The sequence below is a fragment of the Balaenoptera physalus genome (assembly GCF_965194825.1).
Source record: "Balaenoptera physalus genome assembly, chromosome: 16".
NCBI classification, from domain to species: Eukaryota; Metazoa; Chordata; class Mammalia; order Artiodactyla; family Balaenopteridae; genus Balaenoptera; species Balaenoptera physalus.
In genome coordinates this window covers 72,177,018-72,191,962 of record NC_138898.1, presented here as the reverse complement: position 1 = coordinate 72,191,962, position 14,945 = coordinate 72,177,018, and the positions used below count along the sequence as shown (strand labels likewise).

The following is a 14,945-nucleotide window of genomic DNA, read 5'->3' as shown; positions in this document are numbered from 1 at the left end:
CGCAATTAATTATCAAACTTTAATTGATAGACTAATCTTACAGGATAAACAATAAGACAGCTAGTCAAGGTTACACTTAAAAAAAAAATCCAGCAGCGCAAATCTAATAGACTAAATACGTTCATCTCCTCCCAAACAGGCATTTGATTAAAAACAAAAACCAGAACAGAGCGTACACCACAAGGAAAACATGGTACTTATGTATATTGTCAAATAATTCTGCAGAAGTGGTTAAGAAAGAAAGAGATTTTTAGAAATTCAGAAAGCAGTAGAACCACCCAGCCTGGCAGGTAAATTTGCCAGACGTCGTGCGCTTTGGAGGGCTCCTGACCGCCTATAACTTCAGAAAGGCTACCAGGCCCCTCTAAGAAGGAAACAGGGGCCAGTCTTAACTGGAGATGACTTTTTCACAAAGCCTTAAGACAAAGGGACCATCCTTTCCCAAGACAACAGGCATGAGCAAAGGCAAGGAGAGAAAGAGGCGTCCCTCAGAGGATGCGGTGGAAAGCAAGCCGCCCTCGCGTGGCCCTCAGCACCCGGGGTCCATCCCACGCCCTTCCCTGCCCCCGGCAAAGAGGGCGGGCCAAGTGCGGGAGCCTGGGACCGCTCCTCCAGGCACGTGGTTAGAGTGAGAGTAAGAAGAAAGGCAGCCCCTTCCGGCTGAAATACAGCAACTTTTCAGAGACGTGGCAAAGTGAGTCTCCTTGCCCCTTGTAATCTAAAGCAGCAACTCCGGAGAAAGTGCATCCTTAGTTCAGTTCGACTTCATTTAAAAAAGAGCTAATGCTACTTGCAAAAGGCCCGTCATCCATTAAAATACTTAATACCAAAGAGTTCCAGCAAGTGTCGGGACTGTCTTTCTACATTTTCTGACCAGACTGACTGGAACAGAGCCGAGGGGCCAAGTCGCCGCAGGCACCAGCTGGTCACTATCCTGCCAAGTCGCCGCAGGGAGGGAAGGAAAGGCAGGTTGCCTGCGTGTGAGCGAGCCCTGCAGGGGGACCGCCGGCACGACCTCCCGAGAGAAAGCAGCAGCCCCGGCCACGCCGCCCTGCACGCACGCCCCGGGCCGCAGCGGGGAGACCACAGCCAGGGCTCTGCCCAGAAAGCATCCTGAGGGAAAAATGAACACCGCGAGGCTACCGAAGGGCAAAGAGTCTCAGTTTGCTAACACAGGTTTAGTCAGTACATTCTGGACCGTAAGATGACGATGAAGTGACCACTCACGGGGCCGAGTGACAAGCTAGTGAATACTGCTGGGACCCAGGCACGGCTCTACACCCAACACTCCTCCCAGCGGCTGCTGGTGCCGCCCCCTCGGCTCTCCGGGGCTTCCAGCAAGGTCTCCACGGAGTCGGGAGCCAGAGCCCAAGATGGTTCCAGCAGATTTAGTGAGCTCTGTAAAGCAACACTCAGACAGGTCCATACGAAAAGATGTCATTTACATTATTTATATATCTCCAAGTAAGGAAAAAAGCACCATTTTACTTAAAATAAAAAGGCTCACACAGGCTTTGGTCCTGTCTTGAGATGACACCAGCCTGAGCGAGAGGCGGTTTGGCCCTCGGGGAGCAGGGAGATGGACGGGACACACGCTGTCGCCGGGAGGGAGGGGCGTCAGGTGGCACGGGCAGCCGCATGAGTGGGGCAAGTGAGGAGACCTAGCAGGAAGGGCCTCAGAGAGCAGCCCCACGCGGCCAGTCTGGGGACGGAGACGCGTGCTGCAAGAGACCAAAAGCAGGCGTGTGGCACCGTCAGGACAAGCCCCCGGGACAGGGACGCCGGCCGACAGAAAGGGCAGTATTCAAACAGAGGTGACGCTCTTCCTGCTACGTGACCGTTTCCTCTGTAGGCCCGTCAACTGCAGAGGGAGGCTTCAACAAGTAGCAAAGAAGCACTCTTTTCTCCAGGAGCTGCGGGCCAACGAGGACAGAAAAGCTACAGTCGCTGCTCCTTTTTCAAGGATGAAAAACAGGCAGTTTCCTGAACACTACACTTCCCATATATACTTATGCCCCCCAAAAAAGCAAGAGTAGATTTTTCTGCCCAGATGCATAACTTGCCATTGACTACACCACGAAAAGCAAGAGTCTGTCTGGATGGGCTGGATTCCTGAACTACAGCTTAGAAGGGAAGGGCGCAGAATATCACCATAAACTGGCTCACAAGGAATAGTCATCTTAGGTGAACACATGCTAATACATTTCACAGAATGAGGGGTAACAGTCTAGAATCCAAAGTGTGAAGTTTGGAACATCTCTCGCCAAACCTTACTATGAGGGCCTGCACCAGTGAGAGGAGAATTGCAAAGACAGCAGCAGAGCAACAGCGAACAGCACAAAGGGTATCATTCACCAAGAGACTGTCCCTCGTTCCAGAGTCAACCAAGCCACCGGGAGACAAGAGAACTTCACGTGGACAAAGAACATCAGGGCTAAAACCAGAAGAGGGAGAGCTGATCACGAAAGCCATTTATCCCATTTTCGATGTTTAAATACATCGGCCAACCCACTAGGTCAGATGTCTTCTTCTTGAGAAAGGCAGCATCTCTGAACCTGGGATGAAGGACACTTGAACATAATGCATGAGCAGAAGGACCCAATGGAGATGCGTAATTGAAAGAATCATTGGACTGCTGAAGAATTTCTCGAAACTTCTAAGGAAAGAACGATCTGGGTCTGTGGCTGTAGGGCTGTAGAGCTGGCTTCCACCTGGCTCCTCTCAAAGAGGTCTTTGTCGGCCTACCCAGGCACACCTGTGCCAGGCTGGGCCTCAAAGCCGAACCAGTGAGGGCTGCAGACAACTGTCAAAGCGGCAGCGGATCTCCCCAGAGATCGGGGCCCAAAGGGCAAGACGTTCAGACAGGAGTCACCGCGACACACTCTGCTGCTCAACAATCACCACGGCCAGTGTGAGCGACCCCGACCAGACCCACAGCTCTTCCTCTCCCGCCTCGTGTTCACGAGCAGCAGCGTGGCAAGAGGGAAGCCAGGAAAGGAGGTGGTAATGAGGTACAAAAGGAGCAACTGACATCTTTGGGTTTTTAAAACATAAATTCCAATCTAGGAAGTGGGAAAATAAAAAGGGAAAGAATTCATTCTGAATCAATGGACAGAGAAATATGGCTTACTAACCCCACATTCTGCATACAATTTCATATAAGAGAGGGAAAAACCCACCCCAACTCATCACAACGCAGTCCAAATGTTTGCAACCAAAGATTCATGAAAATAGTTGAGGTGAAATCACTTAAAACAAAAAAAAAAAAAAAAAAGAAAGAAAGAAACCAGAAAGCTTTCGATCATTCCTTTCTAAACAAAATTGGTAGATCTACTCTCAAACACACTTAAGAGTATTCCACACAACATGTTCAGAATTCAGATTTATTGATTTCCACCATATTGACTTTTAAAAATGGTATGAAGCTGACTGCAAGAAAGGGAACCGGTGATTTTAAGTTAAAATTAAGCTAATGGTGAAAGTACATCACCTCTGGCTTCAGTCACCACATCACCTTAGAGTGGATATAGATTTTTTTTGAACAAAGTTCCAGAACTCTGAAATCCAGGGATGCTGCAGGCCTCTCCCAGCAATGTCCTTCACTTTGGGTCAGTCTCCTGGGCCAGAGGTGAAAGTGCTTTCAAAAATACTGCCATTTCCCCAGCACAGTGTCTTTGATTGCATCCACATATTGAGTTGGAACCCAGTACACCCAGTAGTAAGAGGCTTCCGTGGGGCCCAACTGAAACGCCTGGAAGGGAAAAAGGAAAACCAAGCGGTACTTCAGAAGTCAGGAGACTGAGCAGGCAGCACAACAAACACGGGGAGGGCTGAGAAGTGAATTAATTAAAAAGGGAAGGGGGGAAAAAAAAAACTGTGCACATGGGGAGCATTCTCCTGTCAAAAATAAATGGATAAATAAAACATAAAAAGGTGGGAGAGTTAGGCACAGCCGATCCTAAAGCGGTGGTTCCCGAACTTGCGTGTGCAGCAGAGCCAGCTGGGGGCTTGTTAGAACAGACTGGTGGGCTCCAGCCCTTAAAGTTCCTGGTCCCGGAGAGGTGGGGCGGGGCCTGAGGATCTGCATTTCTAACAAGTTCCCAGGTGATATAATACTGCTGATCCAGAGACCAGTTTGAGAACCACTGCCCTAGGAAAACTGTCACACATGCAGGAGGAAACAGACATGAGTGTTCAAAGCAGCACTGTCAGAAATGATAAAAACCTGGAAACAACCTACATATCCATCAGTAAGGGAACGCAAAATTAAAAGTGACCTACTCGTATGAATACTGGATTTACTTTTTAAAGGTATGAACTGGATCTAGAGTTAATACAGACAGATCGTAATGTCGAACCAAAAAAAAGCAAGTTGCAGAACGATACATACCATGATACCATTTATGAAAACTGAAAAAACACAAAACAATACCGTATCTTGGTCATGGATATACATGAAAATAAACGCACAGAGATGGGAAGGATCCACGTGATAAATCATGATAATGGCAATGGGGGGAGGGGAAGACAATGGGGACATTCACTGTTGGTATATTTTCTTTTATTTAAAGCAAGATTGAAAACAAGTTACAAAATATTTACAATAGTCATTTCTTGGTGATGGATATATGGGTTTGTTATAGTACTCTCGGTCCTTTTCTGTGCTTTTTAACATTTCTCTAAGGTGACATTCCCCCTTTTTCTAAGGTGACCTGTGAATCTAGCTAGTGAAATGGCATCTGCAAAGAGGGAAATAAACACTTTCATTAAGACAAAGGCCAAGGTGCTACTTAATGGTGTTTAGAAAAGAAAGGGGGCGATTAGAACCCACCTCTGCCAGCAATGACTCCAGAGAGAAATCAGCATTTAAACTAAATACAAAGGCATTAGCCGTCCACACCACCTCCTTAAAAGATGTCCGAAATGGTCCACTCTACTTGTTTGAAATCCTTCTTCCCAGGCTGTCTGAAAACTGGGACTGCAAACCCTACCGGGTCAAACTGGTGAGACAGATGTTTCGAAAGGGAGTGAAGGGGCCCAGCTGAAAATATTAAAATCCAACTTTTAAAACAGAAAAAATCACTGAGCAGGCAAAACAAATCACCTGCAATCCTTTAAAGACTACAGAGACTAGTGGCGGAAGGGGCGCCCGAGGGCCTGAAAGGAGGCCCTGTGTTGTCGTCACCAGTGCCCGGAGGCACCACACCCATGAGCTGTGCACCCAGGGCTGCACTGCCAGCCACGGCCTGACGCAGCCCCTGAGCTGACAGAGCCCGACAGGGCAGCAGAGGGGACACGACCGGCTGACTTCCTAGAGCCAGGGGACCTGTCATCTGCCCAGAGAGAACTGCCGTGCCTCGAGATCCGCTCTTCCCGGACCTCCCAGCACCTCCCTCTGCCGTGAACTCTGTATGCCAACCCGCAGGCCGGACCGCTAGCCCCTGCTCCTCCCTGGGCTGGGCCGACGACGTGGCTGCATCACTGCCACCTCCTAGGCCGAGCAAGGGAGGCAGCGCCGCCCGCACCCTGTCACTGCTCAAGTCAGGCCCCTGGCACAGCAACTTCGGAGCAAGGTGGCTGAACTCCATTTTTAAAGCAGTCCCTTCAACAGTGCTGGGAAAACAGAAGGTGTCTGCCTAAGCTGCTCAGGGAGTCTCGCCACGGAACTCTTGCTCTGCTCCGCAGACTTGGAGAACGCCTCCAGACACGCTGTCTGGGAAAGAGCAGCCGCTCTCTTTAGAGCAGAACTCCATGCTTACCAGGTCACAGACTACCCCCTCCCCACAGGGTCCTCGGCCACTCGATGGCTGCCCCCTGGGGTAAGCAACAGCACTGCAGAGAGGGCCAGCCTGGTGCCCTCACAGACGCCAAGGCGAGTGGGAGGTTTTGTTTCATACGCAAGACAAAACTGAAAATGAAGACCCACAAGCCATTAACCTCCTCTTTACATTTATTTTCCTGGTCTAAAAACAAAATATTACAGATATGAGAGATGCAAAAGAGATAAAGTGTATCCCCTTTAAACTGCTGGGGGCGGGGTGCGGTTTGCAAAATAAACAGAACGAGGAATAGGTCACGGATTAAGTTCTAAGAACAGGAAGACAACATGAGGGTCTTAAACCTGTGTGTCTTCTCAACACTGAGTGTTCTCCTCAGTGGAAAGTCCACTCCCTGCTGGAGGAGCAGAAGCAGGAGACTAGTGAGGGCTAGGCCACGCCGGCTACTTACCATCATGTGGTAGTCTTCGTGTCCTTCGATAGGTTCACTGACCACATTTTTAATGGAACCCATGGGCAATTTCTCAGTCCGCTCTAAGTTAAGAGGGATTACAGTGATTATTAAAGGCCCCCCTGCTCTACTCCTGTGACTCAGCAGTCCCTCCTCAGGGCTGGTGGCCGGGGGAATCTACCTCCACCCTCTAGGGACGACGGGAGAGATCTTCTGGTCAGTACACCTCCAGCCCTGCTTGGGAGTTGGGAACTTCTTAGGAGCAAATGGGTAACCGGACTTGACAGAGGTATATTAAAGGTTTCTGAGAGCAGAGGTATAGCTTGCCTGGTGTTACTCTGTAACGTCTGATGATTAATAAACACCCAAGAAATTCCTCTGCAACCTTACTGCCAAGCCCAGCCCTGGCTGAGGTCTTTGGCGCCTGGGATAGTCAAGGGGACCATAAAGAGGCAACTGCATGCCCCTGTGACTCGTACAGGAAGGGGGATGCTTGGGGCTTTCAGACCAGTTTCTATCCCTTGATCCTGCTCACTCACCCTCCCCCCCCATTCCCTCCCTTGGCCCCCCACCCCTCCAAATACACACACTTGAAGGAAGTTCTCTGAGAGCATTCATAACCTCTTATGATTAACACTCTAAATGCCACTTATCACATGGGGTCAGAAGACATTTTGCAGCAAGTTCAAGGATGGCAGGTAAGAAAGAGGAGGCAGCGAGGGATGCCTGGAGTGAGATGAGACTGGAGGTGAGCCGAGTGCAGCAGGACAGGGCTGGTGGCAGGAGAGGCGGGGGCACCTGCACGACAAAGCCACCGCCCAGAAGCAGCAGACACCTCAGGGACAGGGAGGAGTTCTCAGCACATGGAGAAACCAAGCCGGAAAACTCATTACAGGCTTTGCAGAAAGCAAAATCTGGAAAATGGGTAAGTTGACAAAACAAACCAGGAACTTAGAGCCCTGACTTGTCGTCTAGTTGGTGACTTGAGACATGTTATTTCCATCCTGTGGGCCTTGGTCTCTGAAAAATGGGGGTGAGGAGATGGGACCTGAAGATGTTCATTCAGATTTTGACTTCCAGTGGCTCTAAAACAGTGACCCACAGGTAGGACCTGACCAGCACTTATCTATAAGATGGAAACCTTTTTAAACACCAGCCATTTTGAATTGTCCAGAGATTTCATGCAAAAATATGGACTTCTGGCTTCTCTTGAAAACACAGAAGATTCAACAATCCTGGGCCCACATTCCTGAGTGACAGCAATCAGCTAGATTAGAGACTCAAGTTCCCTACAAGCAGGGCACATGCTCCCCCGAGGCAGCTCCACGTGGTCACAGGTCCCAGTTCCTGCCTGGAGCTCATTCTTCTCCCTGCACTGGGCCTGAGGCTGTCAGTACTGCCTTCTACACACGCTACCGCAGGAGCCCTTGAGTGCCACTCGGTAAAGCACCCCATCGAGAAAGAGGCCAACTAGCGGCTGGGATGGTCACGTCAGCAGAAAGATGAAGCCAGTGGCTGGCAGCCAACTCCCAGAACAAGCTATCCTCCTCGGACAGTGCTGAGGACACTCAGGTGACAGGACTCCTGAGCTCCCAAGTGAGAAGAAAGCCTGAGGTACACTGACACAGCAGTCTGGGTGGGAATGGAAAGCCCCGCCTTGGTCAACCCTTGAAGACATGAATGTTCACGGCCAGGCTCTTTAACAAGGCTAGTGAGTAATGCGGCTCTCAACAGCTCTGAAGCCCTGATACAACAAGACTCTTCTAGAGCTCTGCCTTTGTGCCAAAGCAGAAAGGCAGCTGCTCCTACAAGCTGAAATAAAACCTCTAACTCACGTGTGGGAGGTTCTCTTTAGCCCCTGCAGTTACGATGTTGTTTCCTATACAACTTCATGACCTGAAAACACTCCCTGAGGAACCAACGAACACTTACACACTTAGTCCTCGTCCAGCTCCCCTGCCTGCACCCACCCTCTGGGCCAGCATCCTTAGCCCCTGCCTCCCATTAGGCTGCCCGAGTGAAAGTGCAAGCCTAGGAAGAGGCGGGGTCTCAGCAAGTCAATGCAATGGTGGAGAACTAAGCAAAATCACCTGCAAGGTCATGAATAAGTGACAACCTGACAAGAGGCAGGGCAGCTCACAATTAAAAAAAACTGATGATGTGACAGGCTCTGCAGAAGAGAATGACCTGCTAAAGGGTTCAAAGGCCCCTGGGAATACTGGGAAAGCCCTTAAATATTATGCACAACTTGCTTTTTGCCCATGCAGTTAGAGTCGAAAGTGAAATGAAGACTATAGCAAGGAATCATAAACTTGTTAGAAAACTCAAGCATTTTGGCCATTTCAGTCTTTGTTCATTTTAAGAATCAGGATAGGGTTGAAAACAAGAAACATTTTCATATTTCACATGATTAAAATCTCACTCTCCGTCACCCTTACTCCAATTATTTTCCATAAAACTTTGGTCCCATTTTAAGCAGAATCATACTAAATGGCCTGTCCCTGAAACCAAGTAACCTCAGACGATGAGATCCCCTATACTTCTCTTTACCATTTACCTCGAACACTGAATACCTACAGTGCTGGCCAGAAACAGGTGAATTAGGCATGTTCGGTTCCCTCCAGGAATCTAACAGGGGGACAGACAAGTCAGAGAGTAATGAGTGCTCTGAGGATATAACGGGGCTCTCTATGAACAGAAGGGGCAGCAATTCATTTGGAGGGTGGGGGAGATATCAGCGAAGGCTTCATTAGGAGAGCACATTTAGGTAGGACCTCGGAAGACTTTGTTAACAACAGGAATGCGAAGTAGGCATTCTGGGTGAGGGCACAGCATGAGCAAAGACATGAGCTGTGCAAAGCACGGTGGGAAGCTCAGGGAGTGATGCAGTTGAAGTACGTAGGGCACAACAATGCAAGTGGGGCAGGAAGCGAGGTCAGAAACTTAACTGGGCCCCATCGTTGAGAATACGGGACACTATGCTTAGGCATTTGAACTTGGCCTTAAAGAGCGCAAGGTTTTTGAGCACAGGAACCAGTGAGGAAAAACCAGTACAGAAGATGGGCAGGACAAAAGAGATCCCAGATGCGGCAGGGATATAGATTAATTTGCTTTAACAGACCAAGTTTTGAGACGCTAGGAGTTAACTGGCGCAACAGAGTGGCAAAGAAAGGGACACAGATAATTCTGGAATGTAACTGACAAGATTTTGAACCATCTGGGGGAAGGGAGAGGGAGGACAGTCAGAGACACTTCCCAGCAAATAGCAAGCCTGATTCACAGGCACAGGCAGAGTAGGTGGGCGGAAGCAGAGGGCAGCCAGGCAGGGAAGGAGAGGCAGGTCCCTAGTACAGGGGCAAACTCTGATCTACAGGAGCCAGGCAGGTGACATAAATGAATAAAGCTGGCTACAATAAAAGATAAATGAAACCGTGAGGACTATAGCACGGACCACCTGAAGCCACTGCTCGGCTCTGGCTGATCGTTGCCATGTGAAAATGCAGGTCCAGAATGGCTAGATCTTTTGCTTCTTTTCAAGAGAAGCACCAAAAAAAAAAAAAAATCAGATCCAGTGTAACCTCCTGATTTTCACAGATTGTGTGTAAACTCATAAAACCCTTGTCTGTGGACTAGACATGGCCCTCAGGCCACACATTTGGAACCTCTGGTTTTGGCTGCAGCTGAAGAGCCAATGTTTGAAGGATTGGCCCTGAGATCAGACTAAAAAGAATGAGGGAAGAGGGTCCAAATAGAAGGCGAGCATCAAAAAGCAAAATTGAAAGCCAGGAGCACACAAAGCACAGTGGAGAAGGATTTCAGAATGAGGAGCGGAATTGCACCCAAGGCCACGCCCTGCAGGGTATGAGAGGCAGTGAGCCAGGAAGAGGTGAGAGCAGTCCGTACCTTTAGTGCCGATCCACAGCTGGTCTTGTTCTAGCTTAAAGGTAAGTCTCACTTTTCCCCCGGACTTATTGTACATGCCAGATAAGGGTACAGCTGGCAGGCGCTCCTGGAGACACAAGAGCATGGTAAGAGAGGGAGGAACCAGAAACAAGGCGAGACAGGAAATGAAGACGGGACAAGAGTCGAGGACCTGATTGCAGGAACCTCAGGAAGTCAGAAGGTGAGCCTGGTTCCTTTTCAGATTGCTCACAAAGGAGTTTGGCTTACCTGGGCACCCTTAACAGACGGCATCACATCTTCAGGTTTTCCTTTATCCAACACTTTCCTGTGTTGCTATAAGTCAGAAGAGATAATTAAATGAAACAGCTGACTGCACATTAGTCTATTATTACCTCTTTGAAAAAGAGAATGAATAAAACCTTAATGTTTTGGTTCAAAAGCTTTTTGTGACTACAGATATGGGTCCTTTGACACTACAGAGCAGTGCTGCCCAGCAGAAATTTCCGTGATGGAAATATTCTATATCTATGCTGTCCAAAACAGTAGCCATGAGTCACTTGTGGCTATTAAGCATTTGAAATGTGGCTAGCATGAGTAAGGAACTGAATTCTTCATATTACTGAATTTTAGTCGGCCACATGTGGCTACCACATTAGACATCAAAGCTCTAGAGCAATCAGGATTTCCAGATTGCTAATTCAAATAAACTTTACTTCCTTCTCCCCCTCCCCCGAAATCACCACTGAAAGAATTAATCATCACGATAAGACAGCCACAAAGGATGCTTGCTCTCCTGGCATGTACAGAACAGGACAGCCGTTTCTATCAACTTAAACTCCCAAAGAAACCTATAAGGATGCTGATAATCAGCTTAGCTGCCTAGAAGGGGCACTTCTTCAACAAATGGAGACTCAGTCCATTGCAGAAATCTTCCCCATAACCCCACCCTCAACCCCAGCTAAACAGAAAGCTCAGGAGCCACATTTCCAAAGAGAAATGCTGATTACTCTATAGCCTGACATTAAGAAGTCTCTAACCCCACTCCCACCTCAGGAGTTTGAAGCAGCTCCTTAAGGGTTCTAATTAGGCTCATGGTCCCCTAAAACTGTTTTTGTCTGGCCCAAATGCCTGAGTCTTGTTTCCTCTCCATCTGTGGCTTTACAGGTACAGTCGCTATCTGGTCAAGCTAGAACCGTAGGGTAACAAGTGGGTAGAGGGTAAACATTTAATCGAATTTAAGCACCAGGTGGCCAAGAGCCAGCTTAAACCCGCACCGGCACGGTGGAAACCCTCTGGTAGGAATAAACTCAACACTACCAGACTACTAGCAAAAGGTCACTCTACATATCAGCCCTAGATTCTTGAGCAAGCTGATGAAAAGCCAGGAGAACGGGTCCCTCTCAGGAGGCCACGTTACGCCTCATAACCGGCATCAACGGAACAAAGCTGCGCGGATTAGAAGCCTAACTGGACTCATAGCTCACAAGTACCTTTTGAAGAATTTTCCCTTCACTGTGGAGAACACTTCTAAAGCCTGTTAAGCTACCAGTAGTAACTCAAAACCTGGATTTAAGAGGCATGTTATGCTCCAAGGGTGTAACCAGTGGGAAGGCTCATTCACGTCTGACATGTTCCTATTTGACAATTTCACACATTGTGGGAGAGGAAGATATGAAAATGGAAATGCACTCATTTAGTTACATTATCATCCCACATTTAGAGGCAAAAGTGTCCAAATAAACACATTTTAGATGTTAATATAGGTTTACAACCCCTTATCTGAAACCCTATGGACAAATGTTTTGTACTTTATAAAGTCTAAAACTTTTTAAGGATTTTATAAACGTAATAGTTTTTTTCTTTTTCGGAATACAGTTTTAAAATACACTACATAATATTCTTTATGGAGTCTAGGGTAGCACCTTGTTATCAAATGTGTTAATATTTCTAGGGCAAAACATGACTATTCACACTAATTCTGATCAGGTTTTGCTGCCAAATTTATAAAAGCACTTGGGTTTTCAGACTCTTTTGGGGTTCTGGAAGCACATATAAGGGATTATGGACCTGTAACACAAAATTGTGTCCTTCTCACACTGTTGGCCATGTGCCTTGGTGCCTAAGGTCACTGAAATTGATGTTGGTCAAGGTTGGTTTACTCTCCTCAGGATACAGACTGAGTTGAGAATATCTATTTTCCTGGAACACATTAAGAGTGGCCAGGAGACTCCATAACTACAAGTGGGGTTTGCTGGGTGATAAGATCACAAGTGATGGTTCTTCCAATCAGTTCCTTCCACAGTGAAACACTCTTACTTTTCCCAATTACAAAAAAGAATCTGAACGGCTACAATGAGCACAAAACAGGCTGGATCTCTTCCATCCAAAATGAGCAACAAAGCATGTAAAAATTCAGGCCCCCATTTCACAGACCAGGAAGAGGGAAAAAACGAAAATCAGCATAGCTATCTTCCTAGTCAGCTTCATTTGGCTTCCTGAAACAGTCAGTTTTAGAGGAACCTCTGAAAGCTACTGATTTCCATGCCTATCCAGAAAAGGGCTTGTTGACGTGAGGGAAGCCACAAGCCAAAAAACAAATGTAAGCACTTGTATAAAATGGAGGATTAATTCCAATAGTGGCATTTTTCTCTGGCGCTAAATAGAAGAGAAACCCACATCTGCTTCATTTCAATACCTGGTCTAAAGCCTGCCTTTACAAAGGCCTTATCCTAAAGTAGATAGACTTGAGACACACTGACCCGCCAGATGAGACAAAGATGCAAATCTCAGGTAGTTGTCACCTCCACTCAACAGCCAGCCGCACCCAACTGCTGCCATAAATTTCCATCATGGGCCCTGTCCAAAAAGGAGCTTATTCTAGAAAGGATACAACCAGCCTAGGCTTGAGAGGACAAAGCCTCACACTTCCCAGGACCAACAATCACACGACAGACTCACTTTCTGCCTGCAGAGAGGCTCCTTCTTGTTCTCTTCGGCCTTTGCGTCCTGCTGGGCAGCATCTTTGGGTGTGTTTACTGCTAAGACATCATTTATCGTGGAGCCAACGACCATGATCTTGGCTCCACTGGTGACTTTTATTTCTCTCAACGTCTTATCCTCAGGGACAAGTCCCTTATACATGACTTTCTGCATGGCAGGCGGGAGACCTTGGGAAAAGGTAGAGGACAGTGAAAGGAAGAAACGAAAAACATTCTTGCACAACAGACCCGAAAGTGAATACTGCTCTATCGCCAATTACTTTTGTGCACTCAGGCAATTCACAACCTCTCTAAGCCTCCAGAACTTCATAAGAGTAATGACAATAGTTCCTTCTGTATGAACTTGTTTTAAGGACTAAGATATAATACACATGGAGCATTTAGTGCAGCACCTGGTATTTAATAACTGATCAATAAATATCAGCTATTATTCATTCCAAGTTGTTCCTCAACCATCTTGTGACTCAAATATTAAGTGAGAGTCCACAAACCCCAGGGATATAGAAACCAATAAGGTTTCTGTTTTTATGGAGCTTACAGGGTACGTGCAGAAAATGTAAAAAGAAAATCATTTCAGATGGCAAACTGCTGTAAATAAGAAAAAACTAAGTAATACGAGCATCTGTGAAGGGGCCAGCATGAGAGCCAAAAACAGTGTTTCCTAAACTTCCCTTATTAGAAGTACCTGAGACATTTGCTAAAAATAATTCCTGGCCACATTCCAGACCCACTGAATCAAAATCTCCAGGGGGAAGGGCCTAGGAGCTGTAAATTTCAGAAGCGCCTTAGGTGATTCTATTAGAGATGTCAGAAGCACGAGTTAGAAACTTGGCCCGAAGAGTCAGAACTGGCATTGAATCCCAGCTCAGCCACGGACTAGCTCTGACTTTGGGTCTCATTTTCCCCACCTGAATAATGGGCACATTACTACTTACTTGGGAGGACTGTTGTGAGCATTGAGAAAGCTGATGCAAGGAAAGCGGCCAGCGCGGTGCCTAGCACAGCGTCAACACCAGGCAGGTGAAGTGGGAAAGGCTGTCAGAGCCACGGGGATTACCTGTAATCGAGTGAATCTTCTGTTTTAGCTCGGAGCCTGTGCTATCCAGGGGAAACTTCACGTCGTGCTTAGTCTTGTTCCAGATGATCTTCAGGTCCACCAGCTCCCTGCCCGCTCCGCCGCCCGCGTCCTCGCCGTTGCTGACCGAGGCCTGGGCCGCGAGGTCCCCAGGGGGCTGGGCCGGGGCAGGCTGCAGACTGCCTCGCGCGGCGCAGGAGTCCTCGGCTGCCGCCCCCGCCGCGGCTTCGGCCTCCAAGCAGTTGAGGGGCCGCGCGGGCCCCTCGGTCGCCACGGTCTCGGCCTCCGTGTCCATGCCAGTTTCCTCCATGCCTGCAAGGGGGTTAGGGGGTGGGCGCTCGCCGCGGGCTGGGCCTGGGACCGGATTCTGCCCGGGCGCCGCCGGACCGCCGCTCCCGAGCCAGGCTGCCCCCCGCGCCGCGCCAGGCCGCATCCCCCAGGGGCGCCCGCCTCACCTCGGCCCGACCCGGGCGCCCGCCACCCCCTCCACACTCACCATCCGGGGCTCCGGCCGCCGCCATGATGATTGTGTACAACACCCACCGCTCCCGCAGAGGCCGCCGGGAAAAGGCGAGCTGGCTGAGATTGGCCCCGGTAACAGCCCCTAATCGCGCACAGCCTGGCCGGAAACAGGTGGAGGTTTCTATGGAGACCCGCCTCCTCCGCTTCCCCGGCCCGGCCCCTGCCACGCTTTAGCTTTCAAGAACCCAGCGGGGCGGGCCCGGGAAATCGCCCGCTCG

General features: G+C 48.7%; 1 protein-coding gene across 3 annotated transcripts; it reads right to left on the bottom strand.

Moving 5' to 3' along the window:
- Positions 1-14,881, bottom strand: UBFD1 (ubiquitin family domain containing 1). Of its 3 annotated transcripts, none has more exons than XM_082431131.1 (7): positions 14,702-14,846; positions 14,188-14,517; positions 13,090-13,298; positions 10,399-10,464; positions 10,132-10,237; positions 6,229-6,311; positions 1-3,751 (listed from the first exon to the last, which is right to left on the bottom strand). In XM_082431131.1, the coding sequence occupies exons 1-7, from the start codon at positions 14,724-14,726 to the stop codon at positions 3,641-3,643; spliced, it is 930 nt and encodes a 309-aa protein (XP_082287257.1). In that variant the 5' UTR covers positions 14,727-14,846; the 3' UTR covers positions 1-3,640. The 3 variants fall into 3 exon arrangements, with proteins under 3 accessions (XP_082287257.1, XP_082287255.1, XP_082287256.1); XM_082431130.1 differs by lacking the exon at positions 1-3,751 and adding an exon at positions 8,806-8,856 and having other exon boundaries at positions 14,702-14,881; XM_082431129.1 differs by lacking the exon at positions 6,229-6,311 and having other exon boundaries at positions 14,702-14,878.
- Between the last annotated feature and the right edge of the window lie 64 nt (positions 14,882-14,945).

Excerpts from the sequence above, each read along its gene's own strand:
- UBFD1 (XM_082431131.1), bottom strand. The coding sequence starts at position 14,726 with ATGGCGGCGGCCGGAGCCCCGGATG. Across the intron at positions 13,299-14,187 it reads GAAGATTCACTCGATTACAG|GTCTCCCGCCTGCCATGCAG; the intron begins GTAATCCCCGTG and ends CCTTTTCCCAAG. Across the intron at positions 6,312-10,131 it reads GCTGTGGATCGGCACTAAAG|AGCGGACTGAGAAATTGCCC; the intron begins GTACGGACTGCT and ends CTCTTAACTTAG.